This window comes from Crassostrea angulata, chromosome 4 (assembly GCF_025612915.1).
Source record: "Crassostrea angulata isolate pt1a10 chromosome 4, ASM2561291v2, whole genome shotgun sequence".
Taxonomy (NCBI): domain Eukaryota; kingdom Metazoa; phylum Mollusca; class Bivalvia; order Ostreida; family Ostreidae; genus Magallana; species Magallana angulata.
Genome location: NC_069114.1, coordinates 30,838,908 through 30,858,513, shown reverse-complemented (window position 1 = coordinate 30,858,513; position 19,606 = coordinate 30,838,908). Strand labels below are relative to the sequence as shown.

Below are 19,606 nucleotides of genomic sequence, written 5' to 3'. Positions count from 1 at the left end.
AATTCTGTGTTAGACTTTTCCCTTTATTTTTAAGTCATTCGCGGTTTTTTTTTAAATTTGCGTAAAGAAATTAATAATTTTATCTATGCATTTTTAGTACAATGAAATAAAAGACTAACATACAAAAAAAAATAATAAATAAATAAAATAAAAAAATTAGCAATTAGTTGTTTAGATTATAGATTCTGAGTAGTTTTTTTTTACTTTCATGATTTTTACTAATTTAGTGAGTGTTAATCAATAAATGTGGGGTTTTTTTTTTATCAATATTAATATGATAATTTTTTAAAGTTAGAAAATAAAAGTAAAACATTAAGATCGCCCATCAGGTAACATGGGTAAGCGGCAGGTGTGCTCTTTTCTCGGCTGCGAATGCATTCTGCGTAGGAGTTGTCTACTTACCCAACTTTTACTTAGTTTGCGTTATTTAATGAATATAAAGTCATTTTTTTTTTATTGCTATTAGATTTTATTTTGTTAAAGAAAATTTGAATTATCCATCAATAAACAGCGGGTATACAGATTTCTTCTGCTGCCGTATGAATTCTACGTACGAGTTATCTATTTTTACCAACAGCTTTGATTTTTCGTCGATAAATCCGTAATAAAAACTTATAGAAATATTTTGTTGTGTTAATCATTATTATTTTATCACATTTAATCATAATCAATCATAGTTATATCATCACCCTCCCATTCTTTGAATCTTGAGCCCGAAAAAATTAATTAAAATCGCAGCTAAGAACAGTAGAAGGGGTTAAATCAGAAAAAATATAAAAGCAAAATTTTAAAAATCAGGGTAATTAAAAACTATGGTGAAAAACATCCTTTTTATATTAACTCGAAATATGCAAGTCATTTCTTTATCGTACATTAGTGAGACCACCGGAAGACAGGTTCTCGCTTGTTTACCGTGGATACGTCACGGCATTCGCTAAAATGAATTTGGATTAGGTCTATAAAACATCGTCTCTAAAAGGTAAATATGAATTTAACATAAGTTGTTTTATTATACGTATCATCTTTAACAATACAGCTTTGCACCTCGATGAATGTTTGCGCACCCAACCCAATATATATGTTGCATATAGCTGCAGGACTGTAGCTCCCGGTCTGAAAAATTTCGGATGGACGACCTGGGAGCTACAGTGCCTCCCATAGGAAAAATCTGCAATTTACGGCGCACAAAAAAATGCGCTAATTGTGGACTTATTAACCTGATTTTTACTCAAATTCTGTAAAAATAATTTGTACCATTAAATTCTTCTGCCAATTTACTACTGATATCGTCACTTTACTTGCCTCAGACTTTCTCTTTAACATGATAACCGACCTCGGAAAATGAAGTATGTTAATTTACGTCGAGATCGAGAGTCGCCATTTTTAAATGTAAACAAACTTGCACCACTTTAATTTGCAGGGCTGTGATGGTGTTTAAAAGAATATAAGAGGCAAGTGAAGTGACGATATCTGTAGTAAAATGTCCGAGGAATTTTTTGGGATCAAATATTTGTACAGAATGTGATCGTAAATGAGATTAATCAGTCCAAAATTAGCGCAATTTTTTGTGCGCCGTAAATTGCAGTTTTTTACTATGGGAGGCACTGTAGCTCCCAGGTCGTCCATCCGATTTTTTTCAGACCGGGAGCTACAGTCCTGCAGCTATGTTGCATACAGCTAGTCGTGCAGCTTTACGAACGATATTTGACAATATTGAGCAATATGCCACTACAATTCTATGTAAAAAAAATCACAGAAATGTTTGTATGGCCAGGTAAAGGATAACTTATAGAATAACTCTCTCTCTCTCTCTCTCTCTCTCTCTCTCTCTCTCTCTCTCTCTCTCTCTCTCTCTCTCTCTCTCTAGCCTCACTCCACAGATATATATTTATATAAGCTTGACATAACATGTATATTCGTTATTGGTACATATGAGGTAATTCTCACTGTCAATGATGATCGATGTGTATAGAATCCTGCAGAACTTTTTCTTAATGGCATGGGTATATACTTCTTCGCAATCATCTTAAGTTCAAACAGAACAATTATTGAAAATTTTTACTTATAAGAAGAGTTTATTTATAAATACCGTTGCTTTTCAACTTAATTAAAATTGAATGCATGTACAGCGTTAAATGATCAAGTCATACATGTACATGTTCCTGTATTTGTAGCCATGCTGTACAAGAGTGACCCAGCACCCTCTGGCCCCTACCCAGGCTTTGACCAGACAGGAAACTACTACACACCTCGTAAAGCACCTCGCGTGAGACCAGAGGCTGAAGAATTCGCCAGCAAAAGCAAGGGATCTCTGGAACTGTTTGGGAGTGGCACCCCGAGGCCGATTCCTCCAACTCCAAGATGTGAGACTCGATGTCAGACAGAAGAAGGAAAGAGGAATTTCCAGCTTGGAAAGAACGGCACCGTTTCCGGACTTTTGAATGGCTCTGCAACACCGCGTCCCGAGCCTGCTCCGGGCCCCCGAGTAAAACCAGAAGCAGAGGAGATAGCTGACCATCACAAAGGAAAGTCTACAAGTCAGTTGTTCAATAGCTACGGTAGACTTCCAACCTCGGCTCGCAGAGAGCCAAGGGTCAAACCGGAAGCATCCGAAACCGCTGAGAAGAGTTCGGGGGGATATATGCGTAATCTGATGCATGACCCCACACAAATCCCATCGTCGGCTAGAAAAGAACCAAGAGTAAAACCAGAGGCGTCGGTAACAGCTAGCATGGAGGGTAAGGAGATGATGAAGAACTTGCGAGGATTCGGAACTCCTCTGTCCAGTCGCGCAGTACCACGTGTTAAACCGGAGGCGGAAGAAATTGCAGAACAGCATAAAGGTGGACGTATGGACTCTTTACTGCACAAGTATGGCAATAATCCCAGAGATGTGCCTAACGCTCCAAGAGTAAAACCGGAAGGGGAAGAAATGGCAAATCTGGACAAAGGAGGGCGCATGTCCAGACTGATGCACGAAGGCAGCAAGGCCCGACGATCTCCACGCCCGCCGCCCCGGGCGACGACCAAAGAGGCAAAAAATATAATGAAAAAGAGTAGAGGAACCATGCAAGCTGTATTGTCCTCTACCGGGGGACTGATGATCGTTCCAACTGCGGGGAGATAGTTATAAAAAAAAATGCTCACAGAAATTTTAGGACGTTTGTTTTGTCGGTTTGGAACCTTTGTTGTAGCTCACATTGTTAGATCTGCTTTACCTTTATTTTTTTTTTACTGACATTTTTGGCGCTTAATATATACTCGGATTATATGAACAAGTTACTTGTTAGTGAGATTTATTTTTAAATAATTGACAGTTTACTTCCTAATTCTAATGTGTTTTGTGATTTTATGTCGTGTTTTTTGTAATGCATTTCAATTTGTTATCCATTTTCGCAAAACTTTAGTGAATCAACGATATTTTTTTTCATCGACAACAAAACATGGTCTATATCTCATTGCTCATGGACTGTACCGGTCTAAATTAGAAGGGTAAAAAGGTTATTTTTAGACACGTAGACTAGTCATAATTTTCTTTTCCAGGAATCCTCCATGAACAGTTGTTTTAATAAGCAATATCATATTGTATAGCAATGTTAACTTTTCGTGTTGTGCAATTCTGTTTTATAAATAATTTTAATGTTTTAGTGTTGTTTATAACTATATGTGCTTTCTGTCCTGAAATGGACGATTAAATTAAAGGTGCAATCATTAATATACAGTTAAACATGGCTATAATGGCGGAGCTATCATCATTCCTGAATTTCTTTAAAATTGGTCTCATAAGATCCTGTCGGTATTTTTTTTTATTTTGCCGCTTCGTTCCTGCAGTGTTTTACTAATATTTATTTTGTACTTAAAGATAAATTTATGCAAGCAGCGAACAAGTCTCTGTTTTTACGGTCATTATTTTATATCGCTAACTAAGGAATATGCAATCAAGATATTTTTATATACTTTTATTTTTTGCATAAAAAATGATTTCATGGTTATACTGACTAGAATTTTTTTGTAAACCATCTTTATACAGTTATTGTATAAATTGTTATGTGTAGACGTTATCGTTAAAATATTGAAAACATGTCCTTAAATTATTTACGGCTGTTAGTCCAAGAAATGTAAATAAACTATGGTTGTAAAATTGTACAAGTGTTCAGTTTTTGTACAAGTGTTCAATTTTTGTAAAAAAAAAAAAAAAAATAAAAACAAACAAACAAACAAAAAACCCCAACTCTTTCGTGATCTAAGGTCATTCGTTGACGGAGTTTATGAGTATAACAGGAGCAAGGTGATTCAATGTATAATCAAAGTACGATGACTTAACTTGCGTTAACATTGTGACAATCGCAATTTTACATCGGCTAAGAGTCAATTGCACGTAGGATTTAGAGAAGGATCTTTGGTTTAGCCGAGCAGTACATCTTTAACAACAAGGGTCAAAGACCGTATCGCTCACCTTAGCAGCACCGTCAGACGTTAATCCAAGTAAAGAAAGTATAACTAGTGAAGACTGAGTTCAAACATAATTGAAACTGAAACACATTACCCAATCTGCTTGACTATGAGCTTTGATCTGCGCTTCGACAATCTGATGTCGCTATATCGAATTGTCGGAGCAGATCACATACATGTATTCGATTTTCATCAGATAGCACATTACCCAGCTTCTAAATTACATGTATTTTCATCATCTTCTATCCGTGTTCTTTTGATGACAATTTTTATCTTACTCAATCGACCCCCCCCCCCCCCTCTCCCCCCAATGTGGGCCAATGTTTTTGAGCAATGCATGCGATGATCTGCACTGCATTCATTTCCAAATACCTCATTACTATCTTGGTTTTATATCATTTTTCGTACAATTTCCGTACACTTATGATTTGGATATATTAAACACCTAGTACATGTACTTGCAATGTGCTGTTGTATTGTTTAATACCCCAATATAATTTCTTAAAGGGGCATGGTCACGATTTTAGTTAAATTTTATTTTTCTGTTTTTATTATTTACAATGCTTTATGAATGTATTTCTAATCATCAAATGAAATTTGGGTGCTAGTCGTTGAGTTTTAGGCAAGATACAGGGCTCGCAACTCTTTGTCATGTAATCAAGGCTCGTGCCCTGTTTTTGTTTACATAGGTTCAATATACCAGTAAAAATCTTTTTCAAACTAATTTGTCTATCCTCTTATTCATTTTAAGCATGAATTAACAGTTCCTAATGATTAACACATTCATTTTGTGTTTAAAACAAGAATTTTCACTTCAACATTCAAAATGTAAACAAAAGTTTTGTTTACATAGCAAAGAATTGTAAACTCTGTAACTCGCTTATTATTCAACAAAATACATTCAAATTATAATTGCCTTTTTAAAATGCCTTACTAAAGCATTGTAAACATTAAAATAAAAAAAAATTTGGGACAAAAATCGTGACTATGCCCTTTAAACTAAAGATTAAAATTTTCGTTTTAGATTCCTTCTGAAAATACACTGGATAAACAGGTGCGTTTTAAAATCAAAAGAGTAAATGGGTTGTCTGCAATATATTTTTCAAACAATTTAATTATGATCATACATGTATGAAAGAACAGGATGTTCATACCTTGCGCGTGTATGAGCGACTGTCTGAATCCGGGAACCTCTTATTAAAAAGTAAAATTTGAGCAAGTTAAATAAATACATGTATATCGAAGACTATCCAAAGTAGGACTTGACAATTCAAACTACAATTTCAAACCTTAATGTTAACTAACTCTTTATATGGATAAGATTCACAGATATTTATAATTAATCTACACAGCAGCATGCTTCCTTTAGTTCCATCCGGGTTACTACCAACGAAAAGGGAAGGTTATGTCTATACACACCGTGGTTACAAAAGAGAATAATAACAACTGAAGTTTTCATTCTTATTTCTTTATTACTTTCTATTCATTGTTCAAAACATTCAACACGTTGAATTTATTTTACACTGTAAACATGATCGATAACACTGAAAATACAATACAGTTACCAATTGGTTTCGATTGTCCAGAATCCTTAGGTTTCGATTCTAAGTATTGCCTCTTACCTTGGTTCCTACCTAGAATCTTCCAATTCTCGATCTGTCTTACTGGAAAGTTTTACCTTACCTTTGTATCCTAACAAGTCGTTCCAGTTATTAACAACTTCAAATCCCCTGAAGAATATTTCTCGCGCGAATTTTACATGTATCGGGATTTTTCAGTATTGTTAACTTACCAATTTAAAAGATATGTTATATCAAATTGCATTTTGTTTCAATTCAAATCATAAATATTTCAATTGCATTTTCTTAATCAAGATTAACAATTAACTAAGTTTTACGTCACTCCATTTCCTTCATTAATCTCGAATACACCCTTTCTATCTTTCAGTGTCAAAGGACCATTACCCACCTCCTTCATTCTGTGTATATCTTGCAACATTTCTTTTTTAAAAAAAATATTATTTCTAAAACCAAAAAGTGTTTTTTTTAACTCTACAGTCCGAAATGCATGCATACAATTCGATTTCGCTACATTTTAACTGCAGAACATTTCACACCATGCCAGCACAATGAAGACGGCGTTTGCCAACACTCACGCAACTTTATTGTGGAAGGCACGAAGCATCATTTTTGAAAGTGTGGAAGGGGAGTCAAAGTGATCCAAACTATCTTGACAAGCAAAATAATTCACTGTTGATTTCCTTACTTTCACTTCAATTTTTTTACATACTTCCAGAAGGGGGGGGGGACTTCATTTTTATTAACTTTTCTGTATGTAAATTTAACAAAAATGTTTGCTCCGAGAAAAATGGGGGGGGGGGCTGGCCCTCCTTGATGCTACGTGCCTTTTATGCCCCTGAAGGACTTTCACTTACACGCTCCAGTTTCTTGCGCATTAGTACACACATATACCTAGTTTACAATTTTGGTATACTCTCGTTCATGGCGCCTTCTTTAACGGACCTCTTACCAACTTCCTGACAAGCGCATCAAGACAAATTTTAGTAGCCTCTTTGAAAACTTTTTCATTGTTCGGCTGTATTCAACAAATGACGAGAATTTTTGTGCTTAAAATAAATTAAACAATTTTTCTTTTTTAAACTCACTATCGCAGGGGAATTTTCAAACAACATCTTTTCACTAGAGCAATATTTGCTGAAAATGGTTTGTTTGTGTTTAAGTTTGGTGTTATTTCAAAAGAATGCGTTGTACTAGCAATATACGGTATTCTTAATTACATTGATGTATGCCCTGCCATCTCTGATGCAGTAAAAAATGCATTGGTAACAAATTTCCTAATTCCTAATCTTTTACATTTTCAGCATTGACACACAGAGTGAAGGACCCTCTTGAGCCCCTGTCCCATTTTAAATAAAAATATTTTCTACCAGGATGAAGTAATTTCTTTGGTCTAATCCCCCAGATTCTTTCAATATAGAAATCTTGAATTATATCTGGGACAGAACCAAACAGGCAATTCTAATTTATTTGCCTGCGATCATCCTTCCGCTCTGTTACCTTAAACCTAGCATAAACCTGCATCCATTTCCTCTTTCTCTTCTCTTTCAAGTACCTTTTCCAAAATCAATCCTCTCTCTGACACTTGTGTCAACCTCTTGGATAAAACTCACAAAATTCTTCTCTCAGTCGAGTATCTATTTTACTTCACAACAACAAACGTAACTCTTTACACAACACTTACACCATCTCTTTAACAAGAACATGATCTCACATTTATATATATATATATAAAAAACTTATATATAATTGTCAGTCTGGGTAACTCTCACTTTCCGGCTGTTCAAAACAAAGCACCATCTCGCTTATATTATGTCCTCACATCTCTCTTGAAATCTGCTGAATCTCTTCCTTTCAAAATGTCGCTTTAAAACAAGTTCTCACGCCAGTCATTTCCTCATTTCACCTCTCCTACATCTTCTTGACCAATCTTAAACAAACCACACATTTGTTGCTCACTTCTGCTAACTACAGCACACTAAACTTTTGTTTTCTTTCAAAAAATAGAGGAAAATAAATTTCAGAGGAAAAAAATAAACAGTAAGTTATTTACAAACTTTCTCCCTATCCTGCCATTTTAGGGAACAGTTTGACCATTCCCATCACAACTCTGCCATTAAAATCTCACTACTCTTTCACCTCCCTCCTCCTCCCCCATTTTTAGCTCCACCCACCTGCTGCCCCTCCCCTTCCACTCCACCCACTGTACCCACCTCCCTGGGTACTGGCCTGAGAATCATATCCCCACCCAGTGTAACTCTGACCCCCACTGTCTGGGCGACTGGTACCCCGATAGCTCTGTGCCATGGTCTGGTCCTGACTTGCCCCTGGCTGCTGGGTCCCTCCCATCCCTGGCCACCCTCCCTGACCACTAAGTACAGCTTGTGCTGCTGCCAACATTGCTGAGTTGAGGAAATTCATTCCCATGTTTTGATCCATTGCAGTCTCATTTCGGACGGTTGTGTTGTTGTCCCCCCTCCTCCTTAGCCTATCATAATCCCCCCTGTCCCTGTCCCGCCTACCATCTCGTTCCCGACCCCCTTGGCTCTGGTCCTCATATTTCCCAAATGACTTGGGTGTGGCACTGCTGACATGGACACTTGTTCCCTTTATGATGTGGTCTTCTCCACAAAGACTTTGTGCAATCTCTGCATCCATGAAGGTCACAAAGGCAAAGGCCCGGAAAGGTTTGGGGATGAATACGTCTGACACCTCACCAAATTTGCTGAAGTATTTGTGAAGATCGTCGGCTGTGATATCTTCAGAACATCGAGCAATAAACACTTTTCTGTTCATTGGTGGACCACTTTGCTCCTGTAAGAAGAAAAAAATAACTTCATATTTTGAAATCAAAATACAAACCAACTTTATACAGACTTAACAAAAGTTTTCAGCAGGTTGAGTTTCCTATGATTTATAGAAATTTTGTTTGAGGATTACTATCAATTAAAATTGTTTAAAAAATACAGGAAACAATTACATTTGAGGCTGGAATGTTTACTTCACACCATCTTCCGTCAATCATATGTCGCTGAGCTAAACACTTGGATTGGGCCTCGAAGTCACCAAATCTCACAAAACCAAATCCTTTGGACTGTCCTGTTTTGCCATCTCGCTTGACCTGAAACACACCAATAAAATTTTCACTTAGTCTAAAATCTATCTTGTCATCTTGGAATATTCTAAAGAATTGATCTTATCATCTTGGAATATTCTAAAGAATGAATAGCATTTATATATTAATCTAAAACAGGTTAGATATATGTTTACAAAAGTTTCTTCTGCATACATTACATTATTCTTTTGCTTTTATAAATTATACAATATCTCAACTGATATGACAAGCAGAATTTTTAGGGTAATTAAAAAGTAAAAAAAATCATCATTTCACCTGCACCAATAACAGTTCACCAAACTGTGAGAAATATTTGCGCATGTCTTCCTCTGTACTTTTCCATGGTAAGCCCAAAACAATGAGATCAACACATCTCTTCTTGTCCATGCGTCGAGTTTTGGAACCTGGATTTTCTATGTCATCTCCTTTGCGTTTGTTATCTATAAAATGGTCCAAATTTGTTGAAGTGATATACATTAAACACAGATAAGGCACTTATGCAGGGGATGCCAAATATTAAAAAGATAATTGATGTGTAAAATAAAAACAAGCTTTGTCAAAGTAGTTTTTAATTACAAAAATTTTCATGATTTTTAATGCAGCCTTCTTCTGTTCTTGTAACATGATTTATGGCACCTATATAAAAAGCCAAGTGATGGGTATTAGTCTTACCACAAATACTGGGTATGTAGTGTATCTGATTCTCCTCTTGCTCTTGTACAACATTCTGCACCTTAGGAAACACAACAACATAAACAACGTCTCCCCAACTAGATCCCTCTGGGGGATAAAGGTAACCCTCACTTAGTCGCACACCTCGGAAATTTCCGGTTTGGGGGTTTCTGTATTTCAACCCACATGCACCCGGAAACTGGGCTGCTAGGGTAGAGAGTAGTAGGGTACCGTCATCTTCACTTGGTATCTCAACTGGCTCGTCATCCTCTTTCTCTGCGACCTGTAAATAGTGTTCAGACATGGTTTTCTTTGACGATTTTCTTCCCAAATTCAGCAAGCATCAAAATGGCACTTGCGCGTGCGTTCCCCCGTTTCCGGTATGGGTGTAGGCCCAGGGTAAACCTAGTACTATGAACTTGCCGATACAGTAAAGTATCATAGCTCTGAGCGTCAAGGATAATAGCAGAGACATAAATAAAAAATCTCTGGTAATAGCGATAGTGACAAAAGTAACCTTGGAAAAAACAGATATAAATATGAAGATCTATTACGTTTAATATCTAATTATAAAACAAAAATTCCAAAGATTGGGGGAGGCAAAGGCGAAGCCAGTGGGACCTATACGATTTGTTGTACTTGCATTTTTATGAAATTTCATGAAATTTAATTAATTGATGTATACATAAGTATCAATTGTAAAACAGTATTGATGGCTTATATTCTAATGCAAACACACACGGTGCACTTGGCGAGTTAACAATGAGTTATTAGGGTATACTGGACAAAATGTTACACCAGAGACATAAATACCAATAAAAATATGTTATTTGTGTCTCTGGTTACACATTCGTTAAGCTGATGGGTGAATGTCAAGACACAGTTGAAATTTTAAAATATCCACATACAGTATTTGATGATTCTTCAAAAATTCGTTCCATGCGATATATTTTACAAAACATCGATTTGTAACCCTTTTAACATTGGTTCAGTATTTGGAACATATAAATGAATTTGAAGTGATGTTTGCGTGCACCAAAATATTAAAATACTAGTTTTAAAGAAATTCAGTGGATTAGTGTTCTATATTTTTTCATAGTTTAATTTTAAAAAAGACTAATTTCAATCAGCAAAAACTTGAAGTGATGACACGCTAGGCCGCCTTATACATTAAATTTATTATTTTTGTATCAGAGTACAACGTTCTTGAAAAATATTATATAAAAGTCCGTAAATTAACTTGTGATTATTTAATTGTAACATGTGTTTGTCATGACTGAAATGACTCAGCTTTTGAATAGAGCACCATTCATTTAAAAAAAAGTTTTGGGGCTTTTAAGGCTGGTGGTTCGATACCATCAAAATTTGGGGTGGGTTTTTTTTTTCGTGTATGTAAAATTATGAAAAACACTTTATAGTTAAAATTGGGCTTTTGCATGAGCGTATTTTATTATAAACATATACATGTAGATTTAAAATAACTGCGACGTTTTCTCAAGGCTCTCGGAGTCAATGCGAAGGGATCTTCTTGCTCCAGCGTCACAAACGTTTATGAGTTCTGTGTTGTATTTTGAGAACCAGTAGATCTTAAATAATAATAAATCTATTGAAGACGAACACAAGTTTCTTTTGAATCGAGTGTATTCAAAGAACAAGTTAAAAATGTACATCAAATGGCAATCTGTTGTGCTCTCTCTCTCTCTCTCTCTCTCTCTCTCTCTCTCTCTCTCTCTCTCTCTCTCTCTCTCTCTCTCTCCTATAACTATAACCCTCTTTATTCTGGCTCTCTTCACATTCTCTCTCTCCCCCTGATATATACTTTGCCCAAAAACCTCACGATGTTAGGGCATTAGGGCAGCAGACTCCGGTACCAATGCCTGCTACACCATCTGGCCATTAGGACAGCAGGCCCCAGTATTAGGACCTGTTACACCATTAGGGCACCTGATAGGGCAGCAGGCTCCAGTATTATGGCCTGCTGTACTATCAGGGCAGTGAGGGCACTATAATTAGGGCACTAATATTAGGGCTTCTATTGTTAGGGCTCAAATATAATACAAATTTCATAAAACAGTAAATATCTATAAAACATGAATACAAAACAAAAACACTACAGAACAAAATTAAATTTGAAATTGTAATTTTTTCGATATAAGCTTTTGAGCTATTTTATCAGTTCCCAATCTTCTGTATACACTGTCAAAATATAAAATAAACGGAGATTTTGCATTGCATCAGCAATAAGCCCGGATGATAACGTTGAAAAATTGGAATGGAGAAAAGATGTAAACATTTCCCATTATAAAACTCCGTAAGAAATGTGAACTTTTATGATTGAAAAATGATAACTGTTCAATGAAGATATCTTAGATATATTCCCTTTCATCGATTTCAACTGAATTTATTTCACAGGTATGTGTATTTTTATTTAAAATCATGAAAAAGTGATGAAGCAATAACTTGGGACAGACTATAGTTTTAAAATGTAGTCTGTCATTATATATCGAGATGTGGATAAGAGTACAAGTACATGAGTACATCATATTCAAAATAATATTTAATAATATTCAAGCGGGCAAACATGCAGGTCGCAAAACACCGAGGAAATCCGTTGGGGCAGAGAGTATGGTGTTCCGATGGGGTCACTTCGACCTTCGCACTTTCGCCTTTAGGTCGAAGATGCGAGAGTGCGAAGTTGCGAAGGCGAAAGTGCGAGAATGCGACGGCGAAGGAGCGAAAGTGCGAAGATGCGACGGCGAAGCGCGAAGTTGCGATGGCGAAAGTGCGAAGGCGCAACTTCGCACTCTCGCCTTTGCAACTTCGCACTTTCGCCTTCGCCTTTTTTTATAGCATTCAGAAAGTCTCAGTCGATTACATATATATTAATTAGAATTTGATGCAGGCACCGTACTCGCCAAGGTTTTCCGATTAATCCATGATATTATTGGTACGCATGCACTAGGCCATTGTGCTTACAATGAATATTTTTAAATATTTTAATGTATATGTGACATATATGTTTACCAGTGCTGGTTATGCCTAATCATTTCACTCCACATAAAATGTAATGTCCGCCATAATGTATACATATGCACTTCCAGACTCCTGTCACTTACCAGCTGTCTGTTTACCGTGGATCAAACACAATATTATTCTAATTTCATTATGCGACACTCCTTGCTCATGTATGGATCTAGAGGGGGAGAGGGGCCCCCGGAAAATTCAATATTAATAACTTCACACATGCAGTAAAGGGAGAGAGAGGGTCCGGATCCCATCCCCCGGGAAAATTTATTTATCAATTATATATAATTAAAACTCTCCAAAATATGCCAACCCCCCCCCCCCACCCCGGCAAATTGAATTATCCATCGACCCCCCCCCCCCCCCCCCGAAAAAGTTATGGATCTGCGCAGGCTGTTGAAAATAAATTCTAAAAAGTTCATCGTCTGCCTCAGATGTCCTTTTGTACAGCTAAAATTGTCTTTAAACGATAGAGATCTCCACAATTATAAAAAGGCGAAGGCGAAAGTGCGAAGATGCGAAGGCGAGAGTGCGAAGTTGCGATGGCGAAGGTGCGATAGTAGTATCGCTTCTTCGCCTTCGCAACTTCGCACTTGAAATCGCCTTCGCATCTTCGCGCTTCGCCGTCGCATCTTCGCACTTTCACTCCTTCGCCGTCGCACCTTCGCACTTTCGCCGTCGCACCTTCGCACTTTCGCCGTCGCAACTTCGCACTCTCGCACCTCGACCTAAAGGCAAAAGTGCGAAGGACGAAGTGGCCCCATCGGAACACCATGAGAGAGAGAGAGAGAGAGAGAGAGAGAGAGAGAGAGAGAGAGAGAGAGAGAGAGAGAGAGAGAGAGAGAGAGAAACAGAGAGGGTCAAAAACAGACTGCAGAGAGATGCGGCTCGGACTTGAATTGGTTTTAAATTTATTCTAATCCGGATATTGAAATTCCTGGCTCGATTTACCTTTGTCTTTTACTTTAGTCATCTAAGCGTTTTATGCTAAATCTTAATTGACCATATTTTACAAAATCTTTATTTACATTGAGGCGTCACTTTCTCTTTGCACTTTTTAAGATTTCTGCAGAAACTCAGAAAACTTACAAAACTACTAGAAGAGAAAAAATGGTGCTGACTCAAGTTTCCGTAGTGTCTTTAGCTGTTACAGCTGTTTATGCTGTTGTTGCATTTATATTTGCTTTCACCACGGGAAGATCGCAAACCAGAATAAACAAATTGATTCTTGCTTGGCTTCTGTTCGATGCATTGATTCATTTTACCTTGGTAAGATTTGTTTGAATATCTTAATCCTTCTTTATCCTCACTGTCTGCGCTGAATGAAAAACAATGACATTTTATTAGTATATTTTGTTTATTAAATTAAAGGCTTTGATAATTAATCCTAGATCAAAAATAAGTTTGTATAATTTTGATTTTATTAGGAAGGACCATTTGTATATTGGTCACTTGTTTCAACAATCCAGAAGTCGTCACACTTCACTGCTCAAGTCTGTAAGTATTATTTTGATAATGATAAATATAGTAACATCAGATAACCAGTTCAGCTTGATATTTAGACTGACGCCTTTGCTAAAATTGATGTTTGGAAATTCAAGCTAACTTGGATGCATGATTGGTTAAAATCGTATTAAATGTGTGTCTCATCCACTTTAATTTTGCAAACAAAGTTGGGGTTTAATTTCCAGACATGGATTTTAAAGGACTGACTTGATAATTGGTAAAGAAGTCGATCCAAATATTAAGCTGAACCAAATTTCTACCTAGATCAATGTGATTAAATGTTGTGTAAAAGAATTACAATCAATTTTTACTTTAAAAATCTAGATTTTTTGGCAAATTGTGCTTGCTCTCTATGGTGTTTACTTTCAGCCTAATAGAAAATTTCTCGCATATTTACTTGAACAGTAAAAACAGAACTTTTGTTTAGATAATATGAGAAAAGAGACTGAATATAAGCTGTGGTCTGAATACATGTACTAAAAGTGAACTGGAATCCAAATTCATTGTAAATTAAATCATGAATTTACACAAATAGGAAATGTAAGTCCAGGGCTCTACATTAACTTTTTTTCCTACTTGTCCATTCGGACAAGTGACCAAGATATTTACTTGTCCGAACTTCAACTTCACTTGTCCAAAAAATTTTCAGTATTAAAGATCAAATATTGTCAACTTGAAAACTACAGTTCTGTATTACTAAAATAAAGTCATTTATCGATTATTCTTGCCATAATTAATAACCTGACTTCTTAAATGGAAACTTAAAGTGTCTTTCCTAAATGTATTGGTTCCATATAACATTAAACATGATTTGTCAGCTGAAGCTTTGTCATGGCAAATTACAAGACATTTTAAATTTTAAAATACATGTAACTCTTAAATTGATTTCTCATCTGTTTTTTAAACTAAACATAAAAAGTCATGTCTATCAATGATTAATGAAACCTAATATAAATTACATTTCTTTCCATAATCCTTTTAAGTTTATCTTTGCTACCTATTCTTCCTTTCTTTTTGATAACATGTGTGTTTGGTACTGTGTAAGAACTAAGATCCACATCTTTACAGATCAATATTGAAAGTTGTTTGTAATTAGTGAACTTCAATCCCGATCAAGGGTAACTCAATTGCATTTCAATTTGAAGTCGGGATCAAATTCAAAATAACTTATCGATAAACTTATAACGGGACTACAGATAAACTTATCACAAAACTTTCTTTACTTTTTAAAATGTTGGAGACTTCTTTACATAAAAATGCACTTGTCCAGTCGGACAAGTGGCAAGCAATATTCACTTGTCCGTATATTTTTTTAACCGGTACCGGACAAGCGTTAATGTCGAGCCCTGAAGTCTTGAGAAAATCAATCAAAATTAATTTGATAGATATTTTTAACAAAATTTTGTATTTGCAGAATGTAGTCCACAAAAATTTTTTTATGAAATGAACACAGAGAAATTTTTTTTTCTAAAGAGTTCATAAGGGATTTGCCTATACTAAAAAAAAATTAATTTCACCCTTTGATAGCAAGGATTTCAAAACCCAAATTTCAAATGCAACTTTTTTTTTCAATATGAACAAGTAAAAAGTACAACAAATATATGTGATATTATTTAGGTACCAGTAATTAATGTTTGTTTTTATGTAGGGAAGGAATATGCCTTGGCTGATAAAAGATGGGGTGTATCTGATCCAACAATTGTATCCTTGGAAATCCTGACTGTATTCATAACTGGACCCTTGGCTGTGTGGCTGATTTTTGCTATATTGAAAGACAAATCCTATCGCCACTTCATACAGATATTTCTGTGTGTATGTGAACTTTATGGTGGTAAGGATATACATATACAAAAATTCAACAGCAGCTAAAAAAAAATAGAAATTAAGAAAATTCCAATTAATAGATAAATAAAATAGTGAAGATGGATATTTTCATCCAAATTTTTTCTACAAAGAGTTATGTATTTGATGTATTTTATTATTTAATGACATTCACTATATTGTAAAACTGATGTCCTTTAAATTTGGCAGTAACTTTTTAAGGTGTACATAATAGGTGTAAAACAATATATAGTAGTAATTTTATTAAAGATACATGTCATTTTAGGATGGATGACGTTTTGTCCAGAATGGTTGACAGGAAGCAATAATCTGCGGACTAACAACTTCCTGTATCTGTGGGTTTACCTCGTCTTTTTCAATGGAATCTGGGTCGTCATTCCCGCTCTGTTGCTTGTTCAGTCATGGCAGGAAATACCATTCACAAAGCAGGTCAAGCAAACCAAAACCGTCGAGAGCGTGACCACAACCTCTGTTAGCCACAAATACAATACTCGCTCAACCCGGGGAAAAAAGGCAGATTAAAACTTAACCACATGATAAGAGATTTAAATGTATTTGAAAGTTCCTTTGATGTTGTTTTTTTGTAAGCTTTAAATTTTGATATGATTGAAGAGGTTTTGATGTGTAATTTCTTTCTATTTTGAATGGGACAAGAATCTTTCAAAGATATGTAAAATATGTTTTTTGAGGGTTTTTTATTGAAATATTTAGACAATTTATTTTCTTTGGAATATGAGGGTCATATGAAAATTAAAAGATAGCAGTGTATACCAGATTACCAATGCACATGCTGATACTTTAAGTATACTGATGCTTAGCAATTACAAAGCTGAAATATTTTTAAAATCATATTACATGAATGATCCCCCCCCCCCCCTTGCAAATGAGCATCACGTACCAGTTCATGTATTGTATATTTGTATTTTTTTAGTGTATTCTTCATCAATCCATTATTCTGTTGATTTTAATAGAAATGTCTTATCACTTGTATATATTTTTTAAAACATTTACCATGTACATGTACCAGTGTGTTTGTGCATACAAAATTCAAATGCATAATATTTCTGAAATCAAATGGTACAAGGCAGTATGAAATATTTTTCATCCTGAAGTATGAGAACTGTGCATTATATATTTTATTTGGAAATATTTCAAAAGTATTGGTATGTTTTCTTTTTCTGAAAATGTTCGATATGTTGCATCTTTTTATTGATAATCAAAATGTTTTATTTTTTTGCGGTAGAAATTGATCTCAGCATGTTAAATTTTAGTTTATCAATTGTGGACAGTTTATTTAAGAGTTCTGTTTTTTTTAAGCTCAATTATGCTTTTACAGGAATTAGTGGTACATTAATCAATTCACACAATCAAATGTATATACTTTTTTTAACTGTTATACACCTGATCCGTTTTATTTTGGTTTGTCTGTTTTGTTTTTATTTTCATTTTTTAATTAATGTTTCGAAATATAAATTTGGCTATGAAATATCATATATGATAGAAACTTATTCAAGTTATTAGGGCAAATTTTAGAAATTGTTTTCAATGAAGGCAGCTCATGTTGATAAAACTCAGTATTATTCATTTGTAATACCTGTGCCATTTTCTTTATTTTTTTGTCCAAGAAGAGAAAAATTTATCAACTTTCAAAAATGATAATTCAGAAATTTTACTTTTTTTCTTTTGCTTACACAGTCATGTGCTAAATTTGTATATTTTTAAGATAATAAATAGGCTCAATAAAATGTTCTATATTTTTAAGGTGCATGATTTTTCTTGATGATTGAACTTGATGATGGATATTGATTCTCCAAAATGAGTGACAATTCTTTCTCAAAATTATCAAACTTTAAACTTTAGTTATCTTTTTCTTTTTTTTGTTTTTTGGGGTTTTTTTTCTTCTATTTTTTTTGTTGACTAAAATTAGGTTCATAAGGTAATTTATAGCTGCAGGTCTGTAGCTCCCAGTCTGAAAAAAAATCAGATGAAGGTCGTCCATCCAAATTATTTTAGACTTGGAGCTACAGACCTGCAGCTAACTTGGCTTTAACAATGTCTGAATATATCTTTTAATTGGCCATAACAGTAAACCTGACGTGGATTTTTAATGCAACACTGCATGGTTTGTGATAAGCATGTAAAAAGGGTAAACATTGTTTCTGATCTTGAAAAAAATATATGATTTACTTCTAGTTCTATATAATACTTCTCCTAATTGTTAAATTTCTGCATTTTAACCTTTTTTTTTACTAAACAATGGCAATTGTTAAAGTCTCTTCACGCAAAGATTTGTTTCCTTAAAAAAATAGTTTAACCAAATTGATGGTAAATGTATGCAAACTTTTTTTTTTTTGCATGAGCTGAAATTGCTAAATTTTAAGTCTTTTATATTTTGGTTAATATCCATAGCCCTATCTACATATATGGTATAATTATGAAAATATGTGCTTAAAAATATACATGTACACGGAAAAGGCCGCACACAAATGCTTCCTTTTCTGGGTTCAAAATCCACCCCTTTCTCACTACTGGAGGTTAACATGTATGGCAAAATTGTAAAACGCATCAAATGAAAGTGTAAACTTGGTCTGCCACAGTGTACGTATAGTGTAAAATACGTGGAAATGCCGCCAACAAATAACGACAATTTATAAAATTCAATTAAAAACGGAAAGCATTTTATGTTCACTATCCAGCTAGTAAAAAAAAAAAAAAGACTGACAAAACAAGATCTTTGGTGGTGTTTCAAAGGAGCAAGATTTCAGTTCTTCTTTTATGGGAATTTGAGTCTGACATACTGATGGGGTTTTTGTGCAGTGTGGGATTTTTTTTTTAGGTTGCTGAAGATTGAACTGGATCGTGTAGATTTCTGTCCTGTCAGTTTCTATAGAGTTTAATTATGGCATAGTTCTGCCCCCTACATGCAAGATAACATATTCGGTTTGCTTAAAAAAAAATAGAGGAAAATTTACTTTATGAGTGTTAGTGCTAATTTATAAAATATGTGCGTATTTATAAACGAATCACCAGGCTGAAAAACACTAGCAGCTCACTGGTTATACATGTACATTTGTACGTTGGTCTGACTCCTACATTATTTTACAGAATATCTTTCCTAAATCCATGTACCGGTAATTGATTTCATTGAGTAATCATGTTTTATCAGTTTACTTTCATTATTTCGTGTTTGATTTTACTGGTGCTGTCCCATATATATTTGAATACTTGTAAAGATTATGGAAAGAAAAATTACTCCGGGAACAGTTGAAATGAACGTTATTTTGTAAGAATATAAAGATTTACGTGCAAGTAGTTTTTCTTCTAACTTTTCATTAGATTTTTAAAGAAAAAGACTGGTTTGATATCTTGCTCTTGCACAATTTTGATGCATAAAGTTTTGCGTCATTTAAAGATGAAG

At 34.9% G+C, this 19,606-nt stretch overlaps 3 protein-coding genes across 3 annotated transcripts; 2 read left to right on the top strand and 1 right to left on the bottom strand.

Annotated features, from left to right (window-relative positions):
* Window positions 1–875: 875 nt before the first annotated feature.
* On the top strand, window positions 876–4,168 carry LOC128182043 (uncharacterized). Its single transcript, XM_052850646.1, has 2 exons — window positions 876–979; window positions 2,175–4,168. Exon 2 carries the CDS (start codon window positions 2,177–2,179, stop codon window positions 3,125–3,127), a length of 951 nt encoding a protein of 316 aa, XP_052706606.1. The 5' UTR covers window positions 876–979; window positions 2,175–2,176; the 3' UTR covers window positions 3,128–4,168.
* Window positions 4,169–5,899: 1,731 nt separating this feature from the next.
* On the bottom strand, window positions 5,900–10,191 carry LOC128181600 (TAR DNA-binding protein 43-like). The gene is made up of 4 exons (XM_052850064.1): window positions 9,817–10,191; window positions 9,421–9,584; window positions 9,010–9,150; window positions 5,900–8,843 (listed from the first exon to the last, which is right to left on the bottom strand). The coding sequence occupies exons 1-4, from the start codon at window positions 10,118–10,120 to the stop codon at window positions 8,190–8,192; spliced, it is 1,263 nt and encodes a 420-aa protein (XP_052706024.1). The 5' UTR covers window positions 10,121–10,191; the 3' UTR covers window positions 5,900–8,189.
* Window positions 10,192–13,844: 3,653 nt separating this feature from the next.
* LOC128182428 (emopamil-binding protein-like) lies at window positions 13,845–17,938 on the top strand. Its single transcript, XM_052851050.1, has 4 exons — window positions 13,845–14,109; window positions 14,268–14,337; window positions 15,995–16,177; window positions 16,454–17,938. The coding sequence occupies exons 1-4, from the start codon at window positions 13,951–13,953 to the stop codon at window positions 16,708–16,710; spliced, it is 669 nt and encodes a 222-aa protein (XP_052707010.1). The 5' UTR covers window positions 13,845–13,950; the 3' UTR covers window positions 16,711–17,938.
* Window positions 17,939–19,606: the final 1,668 nt, after the last annotated feature.